Source organism: Podarcis tiliguerta, assembly GCF_965153285.1.
Source record: "Podarcis tiliguerta genome assembly, chromosome: 1".
Lineage (NCBI taxonomy): Eukaryota > Metazoa > Chordata > Lepidosauria > Squamata > Lacertidae > Podarcis > Podarcis tiliguerta.
In genome coordinates this window covers 18498210-18515985 of record NC_139534.1, presented here as the reverse complement: position 1 = coordinate 18515985, position 17776 = coordinate 18498210, and the positions used below count along the sequence as shown (strand labels likewise).

Here is a 17776-nt window from a genome sequence, read left to right as displayed (position 1 = left end):
CCAATACACATTTTTTTTCATAATTAAACTTATTCTCATTAAATCTAATTTCTTATATCTACCTTACAACTATTACTGAAGTTCCTCGAATGCTGCAACAGAGTTTAAACTGCTATATTTTTCAGATATTCTTTAAAAACCTCCCATTTAGAAACAAATTCCTGTTTTGATTTATTCTTTATTTTTTTCTGATAAACCATCTAATTCAGCACCTCCAAACAAGCTCAAGGTATAGGAAAGCTTTTTAATGTGTAATGTTGTATTGTGTTTTGTTATATGATGGAAGCTACCCAGAGTGGCTGAGGTAACCAGTCAGATGGACGGGGTACAAATAATAAAAATGATTATTATTTAGTTAGACCAGCCCATCCATTGTAAAATGTTGACCTCCCGTTCTTACGTGGAGATAAAATGGAAATGCATTCATATCTTTTCACAACATGGCTACATATTGCACAAAGATGCTCTAGCATTGGTCTCTTAATATATATCTGCCAACAGAGGATAACTCTTCCTGCATCTTATCAAGTCCAGAAAGGTTCTGCTGCAATGCTTCTAGGAGTCTTTAGGTTGCCACAATAATCTTGTGTTTCCAGACGTGTTTATGACAGGCACATTCGCCATGTAAAAAATGCTGTTATTTTTCACTCTCATGTAGTAACTTCCAACATACTCATCAAAGTAGGTGATTTAATTATGTACTTAAGGATATTTCAGTCCCTTGAATTCTGCTTTTCAGTATTTGAAGATACTAGTGTTTTATGACCTGTTAACTTGAGCATCACTTATATTTTTCAGGGTCAGGCTGGCTTTCCTGGTACTCGTGGCTTACCTGGCCCTCCGGGCAACAGTGTAAGAATACCTACCATTTCCTAATCCATTCCATGCTAGTAATGTCTCCAGTTGCCTTTGAGTTCTCAAGTGGCCAGGGATGAGTGCCCACCTCCATGGACATGAATTTGAATATTTACTTGCCCATAAGTTGTGCACATATTGCTTGTGAAGTCTTAATCAACTGGTTTTTGTTTTAATAAATTACAAAATGAGCTTCCTGATGGAGAAACGCCAACCTGCCCCAAACTACAGAGCCTCCGATATTGCCTGCTTAGGTTCTTCCAGACTCGCCTACATCAGAGCTGTAAGGAAGAAACCTCTGGGTGGAATTCAGGGTCACACTCAGGCCAGCAGCTGATGTGCCTCTTTGTGACTCCTTGTGCTTAAATCCTACCCAACGCCACTTCCACACAAGTTGTGACATATGTCTATGTATCAGGCCCAACAACCCCATGAAATCCACTAAGTGAAAAGCGAATCTTCTCAACCAAAGGCCAGTTGTGGTTATGAGTCAAATTTCTTCTGGCTCTGAAAACCAGCAGCCACTCAATGCCTCAGTGGAAGACTCTAAACCAAGGGATGGAGGGCTGTAAAACTGGCCCACGATGTGTGGAAGAGGTGAATGGTGGGCTGCCCTGCCCTGTTAAACGGCCTGCCACTCCAAACCCTTTGCAAGAACCTGTTGGCCTCTATGAGAGGTCAAAAATCTCAGCAATGGAAATGAGAGGCCATGGCGGCATCTGTGCCACCCGGCAATCTTTCTCCAGGCCATTGCTCCTTTCCTTTGCTCCTATGCCACCTGGTTTGAGATCATGCTGTCGCCAGTGTGGTGTAGTGGTTAAGAGCGGTAGACTCGGAATCTGGTGAACCGGGTTCGCGTCTCCGCTCCTCCACATGCAGCTGCTGGGTGACCTTGGGCTAGTTACATTTCTTTGAAGTCTCTCAGCCCCACTTACCTCACAGAGTGTTTGTTGTGGGGGAGGAAGGGAAAGGAGAATATTAGCCTCTTTGAGACTCCTTCGGGTAGTGATAAAGCGGGATATCAAATCCAAACTCCTCCTCCTCCTCCTCCTCCTCCTCTTCTTCTTCTTCTATATAGCAAAATGTCCTTTTGCAACTTGGCTTGAACTAAAGCCTAGCTGCGAAGTACATATCCTGCAACTGGATCCAAGCAAGACTTAGGACAAGGAATAAATACATTTTAATAATAATAATAATAATAATAATAATAATAATAATAATAATAATAATAAATGTTTGTGTTCTACTAACAAACCCACCCCCCATTTGCTATTATGTTGTCCATCCATAGTCTGCTTTACTTTCAAAGCATCTCTTCTTTTTATGAGTTACTTTTGAATGTGTTCATAGAGCACAATTCAATCCATATTCAAGGGTGGCGAGTCTAAATCAAGGAGGTCTATCTCCTTTGCACATATCGTAAATTTTCCATTATTTTGGTATTCTAAGAGTGTTGATTCAAATACTGTATGTCAAGCATCACTTTCAAATATTGACTCCTAGGGTAACCCAGGACTTCCTGGCAATGCGGGTCCCCCAGGCAAGGATGGTCCTCCTGGCCCAGCTGGTTCTACTGGTCCTGCTGGTGGCCCAGGAGCTGCTGGTCCCAAAGGTGAGCCTGGCCCACCAGGTGAAAAAGGTCCAGCAGGTGTAAAAGGAGAACCAGTAAGTACATTCTTTGGGAGTCTATAAAATAGAGTTGAAAATATTCAGTGAAAGATTACAGTTCTCCTGTGATGCAGTGGCGTAGAGTGGGTTGTCAGTACCCGGGGCAAGGCAAGTAATTTGCACCCCCTAACCCGTGGATTTGCGCCCCCTAACCCGTGGATTTGCGCCCCCTAACCCTAACCCCCAGATGTTGCGCCCGGTGCGGCTGGCCCCCCCTGCACCCCCCACGCTACGCCACTGCTGTGATGTCTTACTTCTGATACGTTAAAATTACAGATGCAGTGATCACACTGATCTGTTGTGGGTGTGTGATAAATTAGGACCAATCTTTACAGCTCGTCATAGCAGCTCTTCTTCTCAATCAATGTATTGCCTTGCCTGCATGTCAAAATGGCTGCTCATCACTCTCCCAGGGGTGGGGGACAGTCTTGGCCTCCTTCCTCTGGTGGCTTAGGCATAGGCCATTGAAGGGGAATTCCCCATGGACAGCGGGAGTTCAGGGGCGGTCTTCCTGCCCATGACACCATCTCCAGACAGGCTAATCAATGGCCCCACCTGTAGGGCAGTGCCGTGCTGGCTGGCTGGCTGGCTGGCTATTGGCTGCTGTCTCCTCCAGTCTGGCAGCAAGGCTTAAGAGGCTAGCTGCATGGAGATTTAACAGCACTACAAAAAAAAATTATTTACTTAAGTTTTTGTTAACACTCTTCAAATAGTAAGGAGCAAACATACACATTCCTGCTAACCTAGCAGTTCGAAAAAGTGCAAGTAGATAAATAGGTACCGCTCTGGCGGGAAGGTAAACGGCGTTTCCGTGTGCTGCTCTGGTTCGCCAGAAGCGGCTTAGTCATGCTGGCCACATGACTCGGAAGCTGTACGCCAGCTCCCTCGGCCAATAAAGCGAGATGAGCGCCGCATCCCCAGAGTCGGTCACGACTGGACCTAATGGTCAGGGGTCCCTTTACCTAAACATACACATTGTTTTATCTATATCACAGGACTGGATAATGGTTTTTGATCCTAGTTTTCAGGGCAAGCTCAAATCATAGTTTGCCTGTTCACATTAAATGGTAAACTATGGTTGGCCTCAAACCAGGAAATGAGGGAAGAATTTCCCAGGCTCATGAACAGGAGAATACTTCAAGCTCGATGTTTCTTCCGGGCTCATTCACATAGCGCCAAACTATGGTTCTGCATTATGCCTCAACCATTCCTCTGTTTCTTAGAAATGGAACAACTCAGAATGTAAACATAATTGGTGAGAGGCAAGACTTTAAGTCAGCCTTCCTCAATCTTTGGGTTCCTCAATATTGTTGATCAGCCCCAGCCATCTGGATAAATGGCACAGGATTGTGGGGGTTGCAGTCCAACAATGTCTGGGGACCTAAGATTGGATTAATCATTATCTAAAAGCCTTAGCAAAAGTTTTATCAGAACACTATTTCTAAGAAATATGGAGGCTGAAATAAGCCCATAATCGTACAGGGCTCACCAATCTTTTGAGGTCCATAGGCCCATTTGCTCACTGGAGAAGCGGTTATGGGCACCACACAAACACAGCAACCGAGCACACACCAAACTGTTCTGTTGGCTACAATATATCGCTTCTTTCAAGCCTAATCTTAATGTGGAGAGGGAGACCTTGTAGGTGTCAGGGAAGATGGTCTCCATCATGCTCTGCAGGGCATAGAGTGCATTTTCATCTGTACCATCTCTGCTCAGCTGAGCATGTTCTGCAAGAGAAACCTTCCCCTGTCCCCCCAGCTACACATATCTCAGTAAGCTTCAAAAGCCATTTTCTGCATCTATATTTGTTGGTCTGGGGAAAATGTTTATTGTCCAAGGCGATAAATACAATCAGTAAATAAATCCCATAAACAAATTTGTTTCTGTATTTCTCTTCATAGGGTTTTCCAGGTCCTTCAGGATTGGGTGGCATACCTGGGCAACGTGGTTCTGTAGGGCTGCCCGGCCCGAGAGGTCCCTCTGGTGCCAATGGCGCACCTGGCGGAAAGGTAAGGCATTACCCCGTTACTTTTAATTCTCCAAATTATTTAACATAACAAACGTTTTGTGTTTTAGAAATTAGGTCTTGAAGTGATGTGTGTGAGAGAGAGAGCTTCATAAAGAAATGTGTGAGGAAGCTGTTTTGTGGACAAGTCTCCAGTGATCAGTGATTTCCTCCAGAGTTATAAAACACATAATTCCATGTTAGTGTCAGTATCAGCAGTTTTGTGGTAATATAAGGTGACATTATGTCAGTGATGGTCAGTGTGGTGGGAGAGATGGTAGTAATCACTTGCCTTCACTGAACAGAGTCCAAGGAAGAACAAGCTTAATTATTTATTGACATGCAATGCAATACTGTTGGAGGCAGGAAGTGGCTGGGTCAGTATAATTAGCCGGCATCAAGGGAATGGGAGTTTCCCCCCCTCCCCCGGTAGTTTTGGAGTTTGCTTATGATGGGCAGAAATGTTATTGAGCCCTTTTGCATATCCCATTGCTTTAAAGCTCTTGCCACCTCTCTATCCCTCTAGCAATGAACAGACCACACACTCAAGTAAATTTAAAAGCTTTACTTACTAACTCCTAAGGTCTGATTCATGCGTTGTTCCACGCAGCAGCAAGGAGAACACAGATAGATTACTTTTGTGTGCCTAATATAGCATGTAGTTTCAAACATGCACATTCAGATCCGTCCGTCTTGGTGGATTACATAGTGAGAAGAGAGAGTGAGGAATAGGAAAAGAAGCAGCTTCACTTTCTCCCTCGAGAAGGGGTTTGACCTAGCTGAGTCTAGGAACAGATCTCTCTGGTCTTAACTTCTTCATGCCTACAATAGCTCACATTTAGCAGGGTTTTTTTTAAAAAAATGTCAGTATGTCATTAATCCATCTGTTTTTCCATTGCAGGGTGAAGATGGCAAACCAGGATCCAATGGCAGCCCAGGAGAACGAGGACCTCAAGGTCCACCAGGTCCAATGGGCCTAAATGGAGCACCCGGAGAACCAGGCAGAGACGTATGGAAAGAATTTCATCTTCGTTCTATCCTAGGGATAAACACACACTGCATGTAGAAATTTTGCCCACCTAAAATGAGACAAATTAGCCTCATTCAAAGATCCTGTTGTACATCCTAGTACGGAGACTAGCAAAGACTTGGTCTTCCTTCTGTGGGAAGCTGGATACTGGTTTGCACCCAAGCATGCTCATTGCTTGATTTCTTTGAATTTGATTATTATACAAGACAAAGGTCCTTACTTCCTGGGAGACCCATTTGTTGCTGTCACCTGGGTTGGAGGGAGAGCTGGACAAGCTTCCTCTGGTGTGTCTGAGTGACTGTTGCTTGACTGTAGCACTGCTTATTTTTCACCCCTGTGGCCAGTCAGTTGAAACAGCAGGCCTCCTGGGGGCAGGGACTCCAAGCGGACCAGAGAAGGAACCTCTCCCAACTGGTCTACGCCTAGACGTTAAAGGCTTGTTTGCACATCTTTGTGCTTGGTTTCTCTTCACATAATTATGGTTTAATTCAGACTCACAGCTGAACATAAGACCAGATTCAATGAAGAGCATTGTGAAGTTTAATTTGTAATTCCCTATTCAGGCACACATATCAGCATGTGGTGCTGCGTTCCTCTTCATGTGTGATGTGTGGGAAATCCCTTAATGAGTGAGCAATCTCAGAAAAGCAGCAGCAGCCTATTTTGACATGCCATTATGACCATGATAATTTCAAAGTTAAAGTGTTGGTGGAAATATCACTCAAGTCTTTCCCTTTGCTTCAATCTTTTTATACTTTTTATACTTATATTTAAAGCCTTCTTTCACCCTTATTTCTCAGGGTAACCCTGGATCAGATGGTTTACCAGGTCGTGATGGGTCTTCAGGACCAAAGGTGAGAAGCGACTTAACCATCACGGTCCTGTGTGCTCTTTCAGATCCCAGTGATTGTGGTTACTACTGCTAGTCCTAATCAATACAGTGGCACCTTGGTTCTCGAACTCAATCCATTCGACTTCCAAAATGTTCACAAACCAAGGCGTGTGAACAATGCCAACAGCCAAAACGGATGTTCGGCTTCTGAAAAATGTTCACAAACCAGAAAACTTACTTCCAGGTTTGTGGCGTTCGGAAGCCGATCTGTTTGTCAACTAAGCCGTTCGGGAACCAAGGTACCACCGTACTAGCATTTGACTGGGTTTTTGGGCATTTAGAAAATTAAATGAATCCCTCACGTTGGCCATTTTTTGTCTCCTCAGGGTGATCGTGGTGAAAATGGCTCTCCTGGTTTGCCAGGGGCTCCGGGTCATGTGGGTCCCCCAGGTAATACTGGTCCAGCTGGGAAGTCAGGCGAGAGAGGACATCCAGTAAGTGTGAAAACAGTGCTGCCTTCCTATGTTTCCTTACTAGCATCTATGTGATAGTAAACTAACAGGGTATTAACAGTATGTCATGCTTTTTCTACCTCCGTCTGACACCACAAGGAAGCGGGGAACCCATCAGCAATACCACAGCAAGGAAGGCACTTTCCCAACAGATTTAGCTTGCCTGTTCAGTGGATTTTCTTTGGGTGAATTGCTTCGAGAGCCAGTGGTGGTGTAGTGGTTCAGAGCGGTAGACTCGTAATCTGGTGAACCGGGTTCGCTTCCCCGCTCCTCCACATGCAGCTGCTGGGTGACCTTGGGCCAGTCACACTTCTCTGAAGTCTCTCAGCCCCACTCACCTCACAGAGTGTTTGTTGTGGGGGAGGAAGGGAAAGGAGAATGTTAGCCCCTTTGAGACTCCTTAAAGGGAGTGAAAGGCGGGATAGCAAATCCAAGCTCTTCTTCTTCTTCTTCTTCTTCTTCTTCTTCTTCTTCTTCTTCTTCTTCTTCTTCTTCGAGTCAATCCCACTATCTAGCAATTGCAAAAAAAAAAAAAGAGAGAGAGGCATATCAAAACAGGAATTTTCAAAATGATTTCGTTATTTGTAATGACATTTCCTTTGAAATGCTGAAAACAGTGGGATGTGACCATGTGTCATACTCTAGTGCTCTAGAACAGAATTTCCTCCACTGAAACAACATGAATTTGGTTTCTTCAACGACCTACTGCCATTTTTCCCAATGAAAAGCCTCTCCAAGTTAAATCCAGGGGCATACACCAACATGATCTGAGTTCACTGTGAAAAACTATGCTGCCTACAAAGTGTTATTTTTCTAGAACAAGAAGTGCCAGAATGCACCATGAATGCCTCCTTTTTCTCTTATACAGTGGTACCTCAGGTTAAGTATGGGTTAAGTACGGTGGTCCATTTTTAACCTGAAACTGTACTTAACCTAAAGCACCACTTTAGCTAATGGGGCTTCCTGCCGCCATGCTGCCGCTGCATGATTTCTGTTCTCATCCTGAAGCAAAGTTCTTAACCCGAGGTACTATTTCTGGGTGAGCGGAGTCTGTAACCTGAAGCGTATGTAACCCAAGGTACCACTGTAATGGCAACGGCACCCACCTGAGAGGTGCCAGAACTGAGTTCCAGTGAGTTCTGGCTGAAAAAAAGCCCTGAGCATACATGTTTTTTTTGAAAATGGAAGTCATTGAAGTGATGTTTGTTCCTTATGTTTGCTAATATATTTGGGAGCTTAATAGTAGAGATGTGAATGTTTTCTCTGTTTTGTGACACATCCAGTTTATATCCAGAAAACTGATGCTCGACATAGACATAATCCTGTGTTGTTCTTTGTTACAGGGACCTGCTGGTCCAGTCGGCCCCGCTGGCCCTGCCGGTGCCCGTGGTGCTCCCGTAAGTCTCTGCTTCAGAACTTTGTATGTATGTTTCCAGGGCAGCTGTTTATCAGCTCCATCTGGTATGCAGGCTGAGACCCTATCTGCCTGCAGACTGTCTCACCAGAGTGGTGCATGCTCTAGTTATCTCTCGCTTGGACTACTGCAATGCGCTCTCTGTGGGGCTACCTTTGAAGGTGACCCGGAAACTACAATTAATCCAGAATGCGGCAGCTAGACTGGTGACTGGGAGCGGCTGCCAAGACCATATGACACCGGTCTTGAAAGACCTACACTGGCTCCCAGTACGTTTCTGAGCACAATTCAAAGTGTTGGTGCTGACCTTTAAAGCCCTAAAGGGCCTCGGTCCAGTATATCTGAAGGAGCATCTCCACCTCCATCGTTCTGCCCGGACACTGAGGTCCAGTGCCGAGGGCCTTCTGTCGGTTCCCTCACTGCAAGAAGCCAAGTTACAGGGAACCAGGCAGAGGGCCTTCTCAGTAGTGGCACCCGCCCTGTGGAACGCCCTCCCACCAGATGTCAAAGAGAAAAATAACTACCAAATTTTTAGAAGACATCTGAAGGGAGCCCTGTTTAGGGAAGCTTTTAATGTTTAATAGGTTATTGTATTGTAGTGTTTTGTTGGAAGCCACCTAGAGTGGCTGGGGAAACCCAGCCAGATGGACGGGGTATAAATAATAAATTATTATCATTATTATATTACTAGTTCTCATTAAACCCAAGTATACTCTTATGAAAACTCTTTGTCCATATGCTTCTACAAGGGCCCTGCGGGTGCACGTGGTGACAAAGGTGAAGCCGGTGAACGTGGCAGCAATGGGATGAAAGGCCATCGAGGATTCCCTGGTAACCCTGGACCTCCTGGTCCAAGTGTAAGTTTGCAGACCTCTCCTGCCTTCCTTGCGTAAGAGGGGGGAAAATGCTGGATTTGTTTCATGACCCCAGAGTTTAGCACAATATGTAACTTTGACAAGAACGAAAAGTATCACAAGTGATCCCTACAGTGCCTGGATTATCCAGCAAATGATGTACAATTTAATGTTTTGGCAGAGGAAGACAGGAGTGGTTTTGCAGGCGTTCTGGAATTTACCACCCTGTTTCCTGAGCCTTTCATGGAGGAAACATGCCTAGCAATATCACTTGGAAATATAATTATTTCATTTTTGTAGGAGTAAAGTTGAACCTTTTGGGATATCCCGATATCCTTGGCAGCAATGCATGAGAGAAACTCCTTACTGTTTTGTTACTGGCATTTATAGACCACTCATTAATGGATAGGTCACATTCAAAACAACAAAGAAATTAAAAAATGGCATTTCAGTTTTCTGGTACCACATATGCACAATGGCTCTAAGCCAGAGGAAGTTTGTTGTACTTAAGCATCCTTGAAAACAATGTAAAACATTTGTCACAATTAACTGAAGTGTCATTGATTTCAATAGGACTTAAGTCCAGCTAACTTTCTTTGATCAGTGGAGCCAATGCTGAAATCAATAGATAATCCCTGAGTTAAAGGTAAAAATAAAGGGACCCCTGACCATTAGGTCCAGTCGTGGCCGACTCTTGGGATGCGGGGCTCATCTCGCTTTACTGGCCAAGGGAGCCGGCATTCAGCTTCTGGGTCATGTGGCCAGGATGACTAAGCCGCTTCTGGCGAACCAGAGCAGCGCACGGAAACACCATTTATCTTCCCGCCGGAGCGGTACCTATTTATCTACTTGCACTGTGACGTGCTTTCAAACTGCTAGGTTGGCAGGAGCAGGGACCGAGCAATGGGAGCTCACCCCGTTGTGGAGATTTGAACCGCCGACCTTCTGATCGGCAAGTCCTAAGCTCTGTGGTTTAACCCACAGCGTCACCCGCCACTGGTACCATCTATATTCTAGAATGGAAGCGTTAAAATTGTATTTAATTCTGAGAACATTTAGCTTCTAAACCATGCACATTAACATGGCTTATGGTCCCGTACAAAACTGTAATAATGAAAGTAGAGGACCATTTTATTTATATTTGACCCGGCCAGTGTAATAGCTCAGAGGTGGGGATCTTTTTCTGGCTGTCAAGCTAGCTTGTTGTCTCCCCACCCCAGTGGGTCACATTTGACAGCTGTGCAAGGCCACCCACCTGCCATTCACATGAGGTCATGATGGTGTCAGGTGATGCTGCACTTTGAAGCCCTGATTTTCAGGACGTCAAAGTGCAGCACAGAGCTGTCGGAAAGCCCATTTGCAAACATCCCTGCACTGCTACTTGAATCTCTAGTTTTCAGAGATTTGAAGGGCAGTGCTGTGAGGGAGAAGCTCTATCCTATGGAAGCTGCTTTCCCCTCCTGGAGCAAGGCTTAAATCCACCCATCTCAGCTGGATGGGCAGGGGGAGCATGCCTTGCTGCAGCAAATGAACCATCAGGATTTCAATTTAAGCTCCCAGTTTGCTCTTTTGAAGCCCCACCCTTACTTGCCCCATACCTGATGTCATGCATCTGATATCTAGAGAGGTTCTATCTTTGGAGTTTGATGTTCCAGTTAACTTGCATGCCGAATAGCTGTAGATATATATATATATTCATCTTCTATGGATTGCCAGATCTTGTAGTGAGTGCAACAATACAGGTGTTTCAATGTAAAGAAAAGAATGTAAAAACTGGATTTTACTAGATCTACATCATTATTATTTTTTTTGACAGGGTGCATTGGGTCCCCAAGGTCCAAGTGGAAGCCCAGGACCTGCTGGTGCAAGAGTAAGTAACCTGTTGATTCTGAATGCATTCTCAAATTATGGCTAGACAGTTGAGAGAGAACTAACTTTCTCCTCCTCCTCCTCCTCCTCCTCCTCCTCCTCCTCCTCCTCCTCCTCCTCCTCCTCCTTCTTCTGTTTAGGGTCCCCCTGGTCCAAATGGCCCACCTGGAAAAGATGGTACAAGTGGCTACCCAGGTCCCATCGGCCCTCCAGGTCCTCGTGGAAGCAGAGGCGAATCTGGCGCTCCGGTAAGGGAATCAGCACTCTTTAAGATGATGAAAAGTGAGAAGCATCATCTTGAAAGCTAGTCTCTGTACAGTCCGGGAGCCTAGCACAAGACTTGACAAGAAGGGAGATCAAGTTTGTGCCCAAAGGGATCCGAGCAGCACTTCTCAATAAAGAGTGGTAAAAATAAAAGCTGCAGAGTTTAGCCTGACCATGCTGAATTTCAGGCAAATGTCTTTTCCTTGTGAGAGCTGTACCTGAGCCACAGTTATGGTACTCAATCCTGAGTGTGGGAAGTAGGTGGCACCAAACAGACAGCTTCCTCCCTACAACTGGCCACATGCACAGGCAGTAACAATGAAAGTGAAGGGGTCTACCCAGCTGGCCTCACTATTCAGATTTATTTAGATTTGTTGCTTATAAAGCTCAAGCCAGGTGACAGGAGGTTCTTGTGTATTTCATCAGTATGATGATAAAATAGGAGGATAAATAGAATAAAATAAAATAAATAGATAATGATTATTATATCTGCTGTTTCTGTTGAGTGACAGTACGTTTCTGAGCACAAGTCAAAGTGTTGGTACTGACCTTTAAAGCCCTAAACGGCCTTGGTCCAGTATACCTGAAGGAGCATCTCCACCCCCATCGTTCTGCCCGGACACTGAGGTCCAGCACCGAGGGCCTTCTGGAGGTTCCCTCGCTGCGAGAAGCCAAGTTACACCAGGCAGAGGGCCTTCTCGGTAGTGGCACCCGCCCTGTAGAACACCCTCCCACCAGATGTCAAAGAGAAAAACAACTGCCAGACTTTTAGAAGACATCTGAAGGCAGCCCTGTTTAGGGAAGCTTTGAATGTTTAATAGGTTATTGTGTTTTAATATTCTGTTGGAAGCTGCCTAGAGTGGCTGGAGAAACCCAGCCAGATGGGTGGGGTATAAATAATAAATTATTATTATTATTATTATTATTATTATTATTATTATTATTAAACAAGGCACAGTTATGGACTGAAATATCACTGGGGAGAGGACTAGTCTGAAACCTTTCCTATCTAAATAGCCCAGTGGCATGTGGTTAGTGGAATAGGGGGACTAGGCTAGTCCCCTAAATGTTCCCAGCAAATAAGAGTATTAAAGCATTAAAGCGTAGTGCCCCCTTCCCAAAGCCTGGGAAGCTTCTGCCTGGTTTAGGGAGGGAGGTGTGACACTCATCCCCCCCCCAATTGCCTTCACAAGCTGGCCCTAACTGTTCAACTATTAAAAAATTTCACCACACGCCACTGAAATAGCCACATACAAGACCAGATCAAAGATAAGCTTGACCAAAGGATAAATATTGAGTCCAACCCTCTGTGGAGATTATGAGGCTGGGGTCTTGCAGCACAAGGCTAAAAGTGCCAGTAACACTGTCTGTTACTTTTCTTTGAGTGTACAGGTGAACTAATGTACATGGTGCATTTTTGAGTTATGGGCTTGGCTTGTTTTATTTTATAGGGTCCTGCGGGTCATGGTGGTCCTCCAGGGCCTCCTGGTCAACCTGGAGCTCCTGGTCCGTGCTGCGGAGGTGGTGGCCCAGAGAACCTTGAAAAAGGACCATCCTACTACAGAGACCAGCCAGATGAGGACAAAATAGCCATGAGCGATATTTTAACTTCGCTGAAGTCAATCAACAACCAAATCGAAAACATTGTTAGCCCCGATGGCTCACGGAAGAACCCAGCTCGGAATTGCAGAGATCTGAAGTTCTGCCATCCTGAACTTAAGAGTGGTATGTTCATTTCTCTTCTGATCCAGGTCATAGAGAAGTCAGTGAGAAATATGCAGTCTCAAGAAAAGAACCGGGCACCGCGAGGGACACAGAACTGCCCCATATATCTCTTTTCCCTCTCTTTCTGGTAAAGACTAGTAATATAAAATGTGGTGCTCCTTTGGTACACTATGTATTTCTTAATCAATGACAGCAAATGATGCTGCGCAATGTAATGCTCAATGTAATCATATTATATATTTCCATGAAGAGGGGAGACGGAGGGATCGACTAGTGGCTGATTCCTGCACTTAGCCACAACAGGAGGCAATTACCGTATTTTTTGCTCTATAAGACTCACTTTTTCCCTCCTAAAAAGTAAGGGGGAATGTGTGTGCATCTTATGGAGCGAATGCAGGCTGCGCAGCTATCCCAGAAGCCAGAACAGCAAGAGGGATTGCTGCTTTCACTGAGCAGCGATCCCTCTTGCTATTCTGGCTTCTGAAATTCAGAATATATTTTTTTCTTGTTTTCCTCCTCCAAATACTAGGTGCTTCTTGTCGTCTGGTGCATCTTATAGAGTGAAAAATACGGTAACTACATTAGCTCCAAGTCTGGAATAGTTTCAGGGCTGGATTGCAGGCAAATTGTGGAAATAATAGGGCTTGGGATCCTATAACTATACTATATAACTATAACCTATAACTATAATGTTTGATGTTTTATTCTGTTTCTGTATATACTGGAAGCTGCCCAGAGTGGCTGGGGCAACCTAGTCAGATTGGCAGGGTGTTGTTGTTGTTGTTGTTGTTGTTGTTGTTGTTGTTGTTGTTACGAAAGTGCTTGATGTGCCTGATAATGAAGAATTGTGTCAGGGGAATGTGTAGCTGTTATTCAGTTAAATTAGACTTTGAAGGAAGTGTAAAGATTAATAGTACTTAATATGACTCAGCAAGCGTTAAGAGCATACAAGTGTAGAGTAATATTATCATTTAGGTTTGTATTCTTCCCAAGGCAGCAGAAGCCTTTGGCATCCAGCACAAGGAAGAATCTAATCCCAGGTTAAAGAATGCCCTTTTGCTTTGTCACTTTAGGAGAGTACTGGATCGATCCCAACCAAGGTTGCAAATTGGACGCCATTAAAGTATACTGCAATATGGAAACTGGGGAGACGTGCATTAGCGCTAATCCTATGAGTGTTCCAAAGAAGAACTGGTGGACAAGCCCAGGACCCGAAAAGAAACATATTTGGTTTGGAGAGTCTATGAATGGAGGCTTCCAGGTAAGAAGAACGATGCGTCTCCACCCCTATCGTTCAGCGATCCACCTCTGAGGGGCTTCTGGCAGTTCCCTCACTGTGAGAAGTAAGGTTACAGGGAACCAGGCAGAAGGCCTTCTCAGTAGTGGCACTCGCCCTGTGGAACACCCTCCTATCAGATATCAAGGAGATAAACAACTATGCCTTTTAGAAGGCATCTGAAGGCAACCCTGTTTAGGGAAGTTTTAAATGTTTGATGCTTTATCGTGTTTTTAATATTCTGTTGGGAGGCACCCAGAGTGGCTGGGGAAACCCTGCCAGATGGGCAGGGTATAAATTATTATTGTTGTGGTTGTTATCATTAATATTATTATTATTTGGTCAAACAAACCTTGACTGGAGAGTGTAATTAAATTGCTTCTCAAGAAAGCTAATTTTGTATCCATTTCTAATTGAATGAAAAACATACGGTAATTGTCTTCTCTCCCAACCACCACAGCGACTTCCATGGCTCTTACCATTTTTATCAGATGTTTATTGCATTGCTAATGCTGATTTTTAAAAATATTTTAAAATATAATGTTACGTGCATGGATATCTATATATATTTCCAAATTTATACTCTTGAATTTAAAAGGGGGATGTACTGGGGGAAGGCATTGATTGGAAGGACGCCCCCATATCAGGAAACAACCTTTGCCAGCCCTGGAGCTGGTATCGTTTCTTCACCTTTATTTCCTCCCCATTGTTTCCAATGGTGGTGATGGGGTGGTGGTCTTTAAAAACTGGGGAAAGCTCTTCCAACCTCACGGCAAGAGCCCAGCATGGCTTTGGTTTTGGTGCACGGACTGCCTTTGCCATCTACAACAGTCTACAACAAACAAGTCTTTTGTGTTTACACCACAGTTCAGCTACGGAGACCCAGATCTTCCAGAAGAAGTTGCAGATGTTCAGCTGGCATTCCTTAGAATTCTTTCTAGCCGAGCGTCTCAGAATATCACCTATCACTGCAAAAACAGTATAGCTTACATGGACGAGGCCAGCGGGAATGTGAAGAGAGCCCTGAAGATGATGAGCTCTACCGACAGCGAAATCAAGGCGGAAGGAAACAGCAAGTTCACATACACTGTCCTGGAAGATGGCTGTACTGTAAGTAAACATTGCAAAACAAAATTGAGATTCGGTTCATTGTTCCATTATGAAATTTTGGTTTCGCAAACCTCCTATGCTCACTCCTAATCTTGTGAGTTTTAAAGAGCCTTAAATTTGCAGTTATATCTTTCGAATGGATTTTATAGTGCAGAAGAACTTTTGCATTTTCCCTAGCTGACCATAGAGGAGCCGATAACAAGTGTGAGAAGTGGAACAAGAAAGTGAAACTTTAGTGCAATGCTTGCTAGCAGGGTGGCGGAAACATTGATTCAGGCTTCCACACATATAGTTATGTACAGACATCTCATCCGCTTCACTGGGTGACCAGTGAGCTACCCCCAGCTCAGATTCGACTGATGAATAAGGCTATCAGTGGGAATAGCTAGGCTATCAATGGCTGCAAGTCAGGGTGGTTGTGTCCTTTATCAAAGGCAGTATGCTCTGAATTCTACTTGCTGCTGATTAATACTACTGCTAATAATAATAATAATATGCATTTTATCCCTCACATGTGACTCAGAAGTCTGGGGAGGAGAATCACGTCGGGTCGCTCATACTTCCTCCTTCCACCATGGAAGAGCCAGATAGATATTAATCCAAAGTGTCGCTAATCAAACCTTTTTAAAAGCACTTTCTGCTTTGCATTTCACAGAAACACACTGATGAATGGGGTCGAACCGTCTTTGAGTACAGAACACGCAAGACAATGCGGTTGCCAGTGATAGATATCGCACCCTTCGATATCGGCGCTCCCAATCAAGAATTTGGTGTGGACATTGGCCCGGTTTGCTTCTTATAAACCCGAGAATCATGCTCATTCCGAACCCCAACAAACAAATTCACACTCCCACCTTTGCTCTTCTTGTCTTAACCTTGTCAGCTATTAAGAGTCAAATCAACTGTATCCCAGTTATTTATTTGCAAAAAAAATTCTGGAGAGAGGGAGGAAAGAGATAAATTGACATAAAAAATGCCATTTTCTTATTTTGCTCTTTACACGACATGCAACAAAATCCCTTCTGCTGTTTCTTTCACCAAAATTGAAAAAAAACCCTTCCAACAGTATCTCCATGGTGCTACATTACAACCTCAACACTCAGTACAGCAAAACTGTAATTATAATTGAATGCTTGCCCACCAATCAAGCACTGACGGATCCCAGCATCCAAGTTTGCCCTCCAATATAAGATGCAGTTCATAAAGCTAGAGAGAATTCCCCGTTTCAACTACCTCAACATGGACAGAAACTGGGATGAGTTTGATGATTCACACCAAGAGAACCAACTCAAAAGATGTTGGAACCAATGATACCAGATGGTCAGGTGGTTTTGTTTCTGTACTGATTATTGATGAACAGAGTACAGCCCATCTGAAGAAGTGAATGCCCCTAGTGTCAACAGACTAATATAATTTTATTGCTGGACTGCATTGTGTGATTTTTTTGAATTTTTTTTTTTTACCGGGTGCTCCTATACTTTCCTGTCATTGCTGGTCAAGACCACTAAAATTAGGGAAGTGTAAAAAGATTAATGTGATGGTGCTAGTTGTGTGATTTTTTTCCACTTCTAAATCTGTGAGCCAGGTTTATTGGCTTGCATTAAAACATCAAGGCTTGACAACAATTGTAAATGTCTCTCATCAAAAGTCGTATCGTCGGTAGGCCATTGCTGAGGGCTTTTCTTCCTTCCCTCTGTAAAAGTCAATAAAGATGCAAAATCGTGAGCTTCTTTTGTCACATTAACACATTTATAGTGTTGGAGGTTAACCATCTTTGTAAGCTTTTATATGGTTGTTGGTCTTTTCCTTACAGAGACACATAATAAAATATTGTAATAAAACTCTAGCGTTGCCGTTTATGTGTTTTGCTAGATAAATCTCTTTCTGTAGGTTTCATCAACAATGAACTTAGCATAATGATCATTTACCGTATTTTTTGCTCTATAAGACTCACTTTTTCCCTCCTAAAAAGTAAGGGGAAATGTGTGTGCGTCTTATGGAGCGAATGCAGGCTGCGCAGCTATCCCAGAAGCCAGAACAGCAAGAGGGACTGCTGCTTTCACTGCGCAGCGATCCCTCTTGCTGTTCTGGTTTCTGAGATTCAGAATATTTTTTTTTTTGTTTTCCTCCTCCAAAAACTAGGTGCGTCTTGTGGTCTGGTGCGTCTTATAGAGCGAAAAATACGGCATTTCTTCAGTGCCATCCAGGTCAAAACGAGGCAAGATCTCCAAGAAGGAATTTTACAATCTACATTTCAACTGAGGAGTGGGGTGGAGCATAGGGAGAATAGCGGGGGTGGAAGGGGAGCAAATGCAGCTTCATGTATTTAGCAGGGCCATCTTACCCATAGGCGCTAGGG

At 44.0% G+C, this 17776-nt stretch overlaps 1 protein-coding gene across 2 annotated transcripts in view; it reads left to right on the top strand.

Annotated features, from left to right (window-relative positions):
* Positions 1–17258, top strand: part of COL3A1 (collagen type III alpha 1 chain) — a 94874-nt gene extending 77616 nt beyond the window's left edge. For both annotated transcript variants that reach the window (XM_083405604.1, XM_083405605.1), the window contains 14 exons: positions 799–852; positions 2359–2520; positions 4428–4535; positions 5433–5540; positions 6362–6415; positions 6780–6887; positions 8249–8302; positions 9069–9176; positions 10990–11043; positions 11183–11290; positions 12758–13031; positions 14105–14292; positions 15175–15417; positions 16073–17258. In XM_083405604.1, the coding sequence (XP_083261730.1) occupies positions 799–852; positions 2359–2520; positions 4428–4535; positions 5433–5540; positions 6362–6415; positions 6780–6887; positions 8249–8302; positions 9069–9176; positions 10990–11043; positions 11183–11290; positions 12758–13031; positions 14105–14292; positions 15175–15417; positions 16073–16219 (1770 nt within the window). In that variant the 3' untranslated portion in view covers positions 16220–17258. The remainder of the gene's footprint in view (positions 1–798; positions 853–2358; positions 2521–4427; positions 4536–5432; positions 5541–6361; positions 6416–6779; positions 6888–8248; positions 8303–9068; positions 9177–10989; positions 11044–11182; positions 11291–12757; positions 13032–14104; positions 14293–15174; positions 15418–16072) is intronic.
* The last annotated feature ends 518 nt before the right edge of the window (positions 17259–17776 follow it).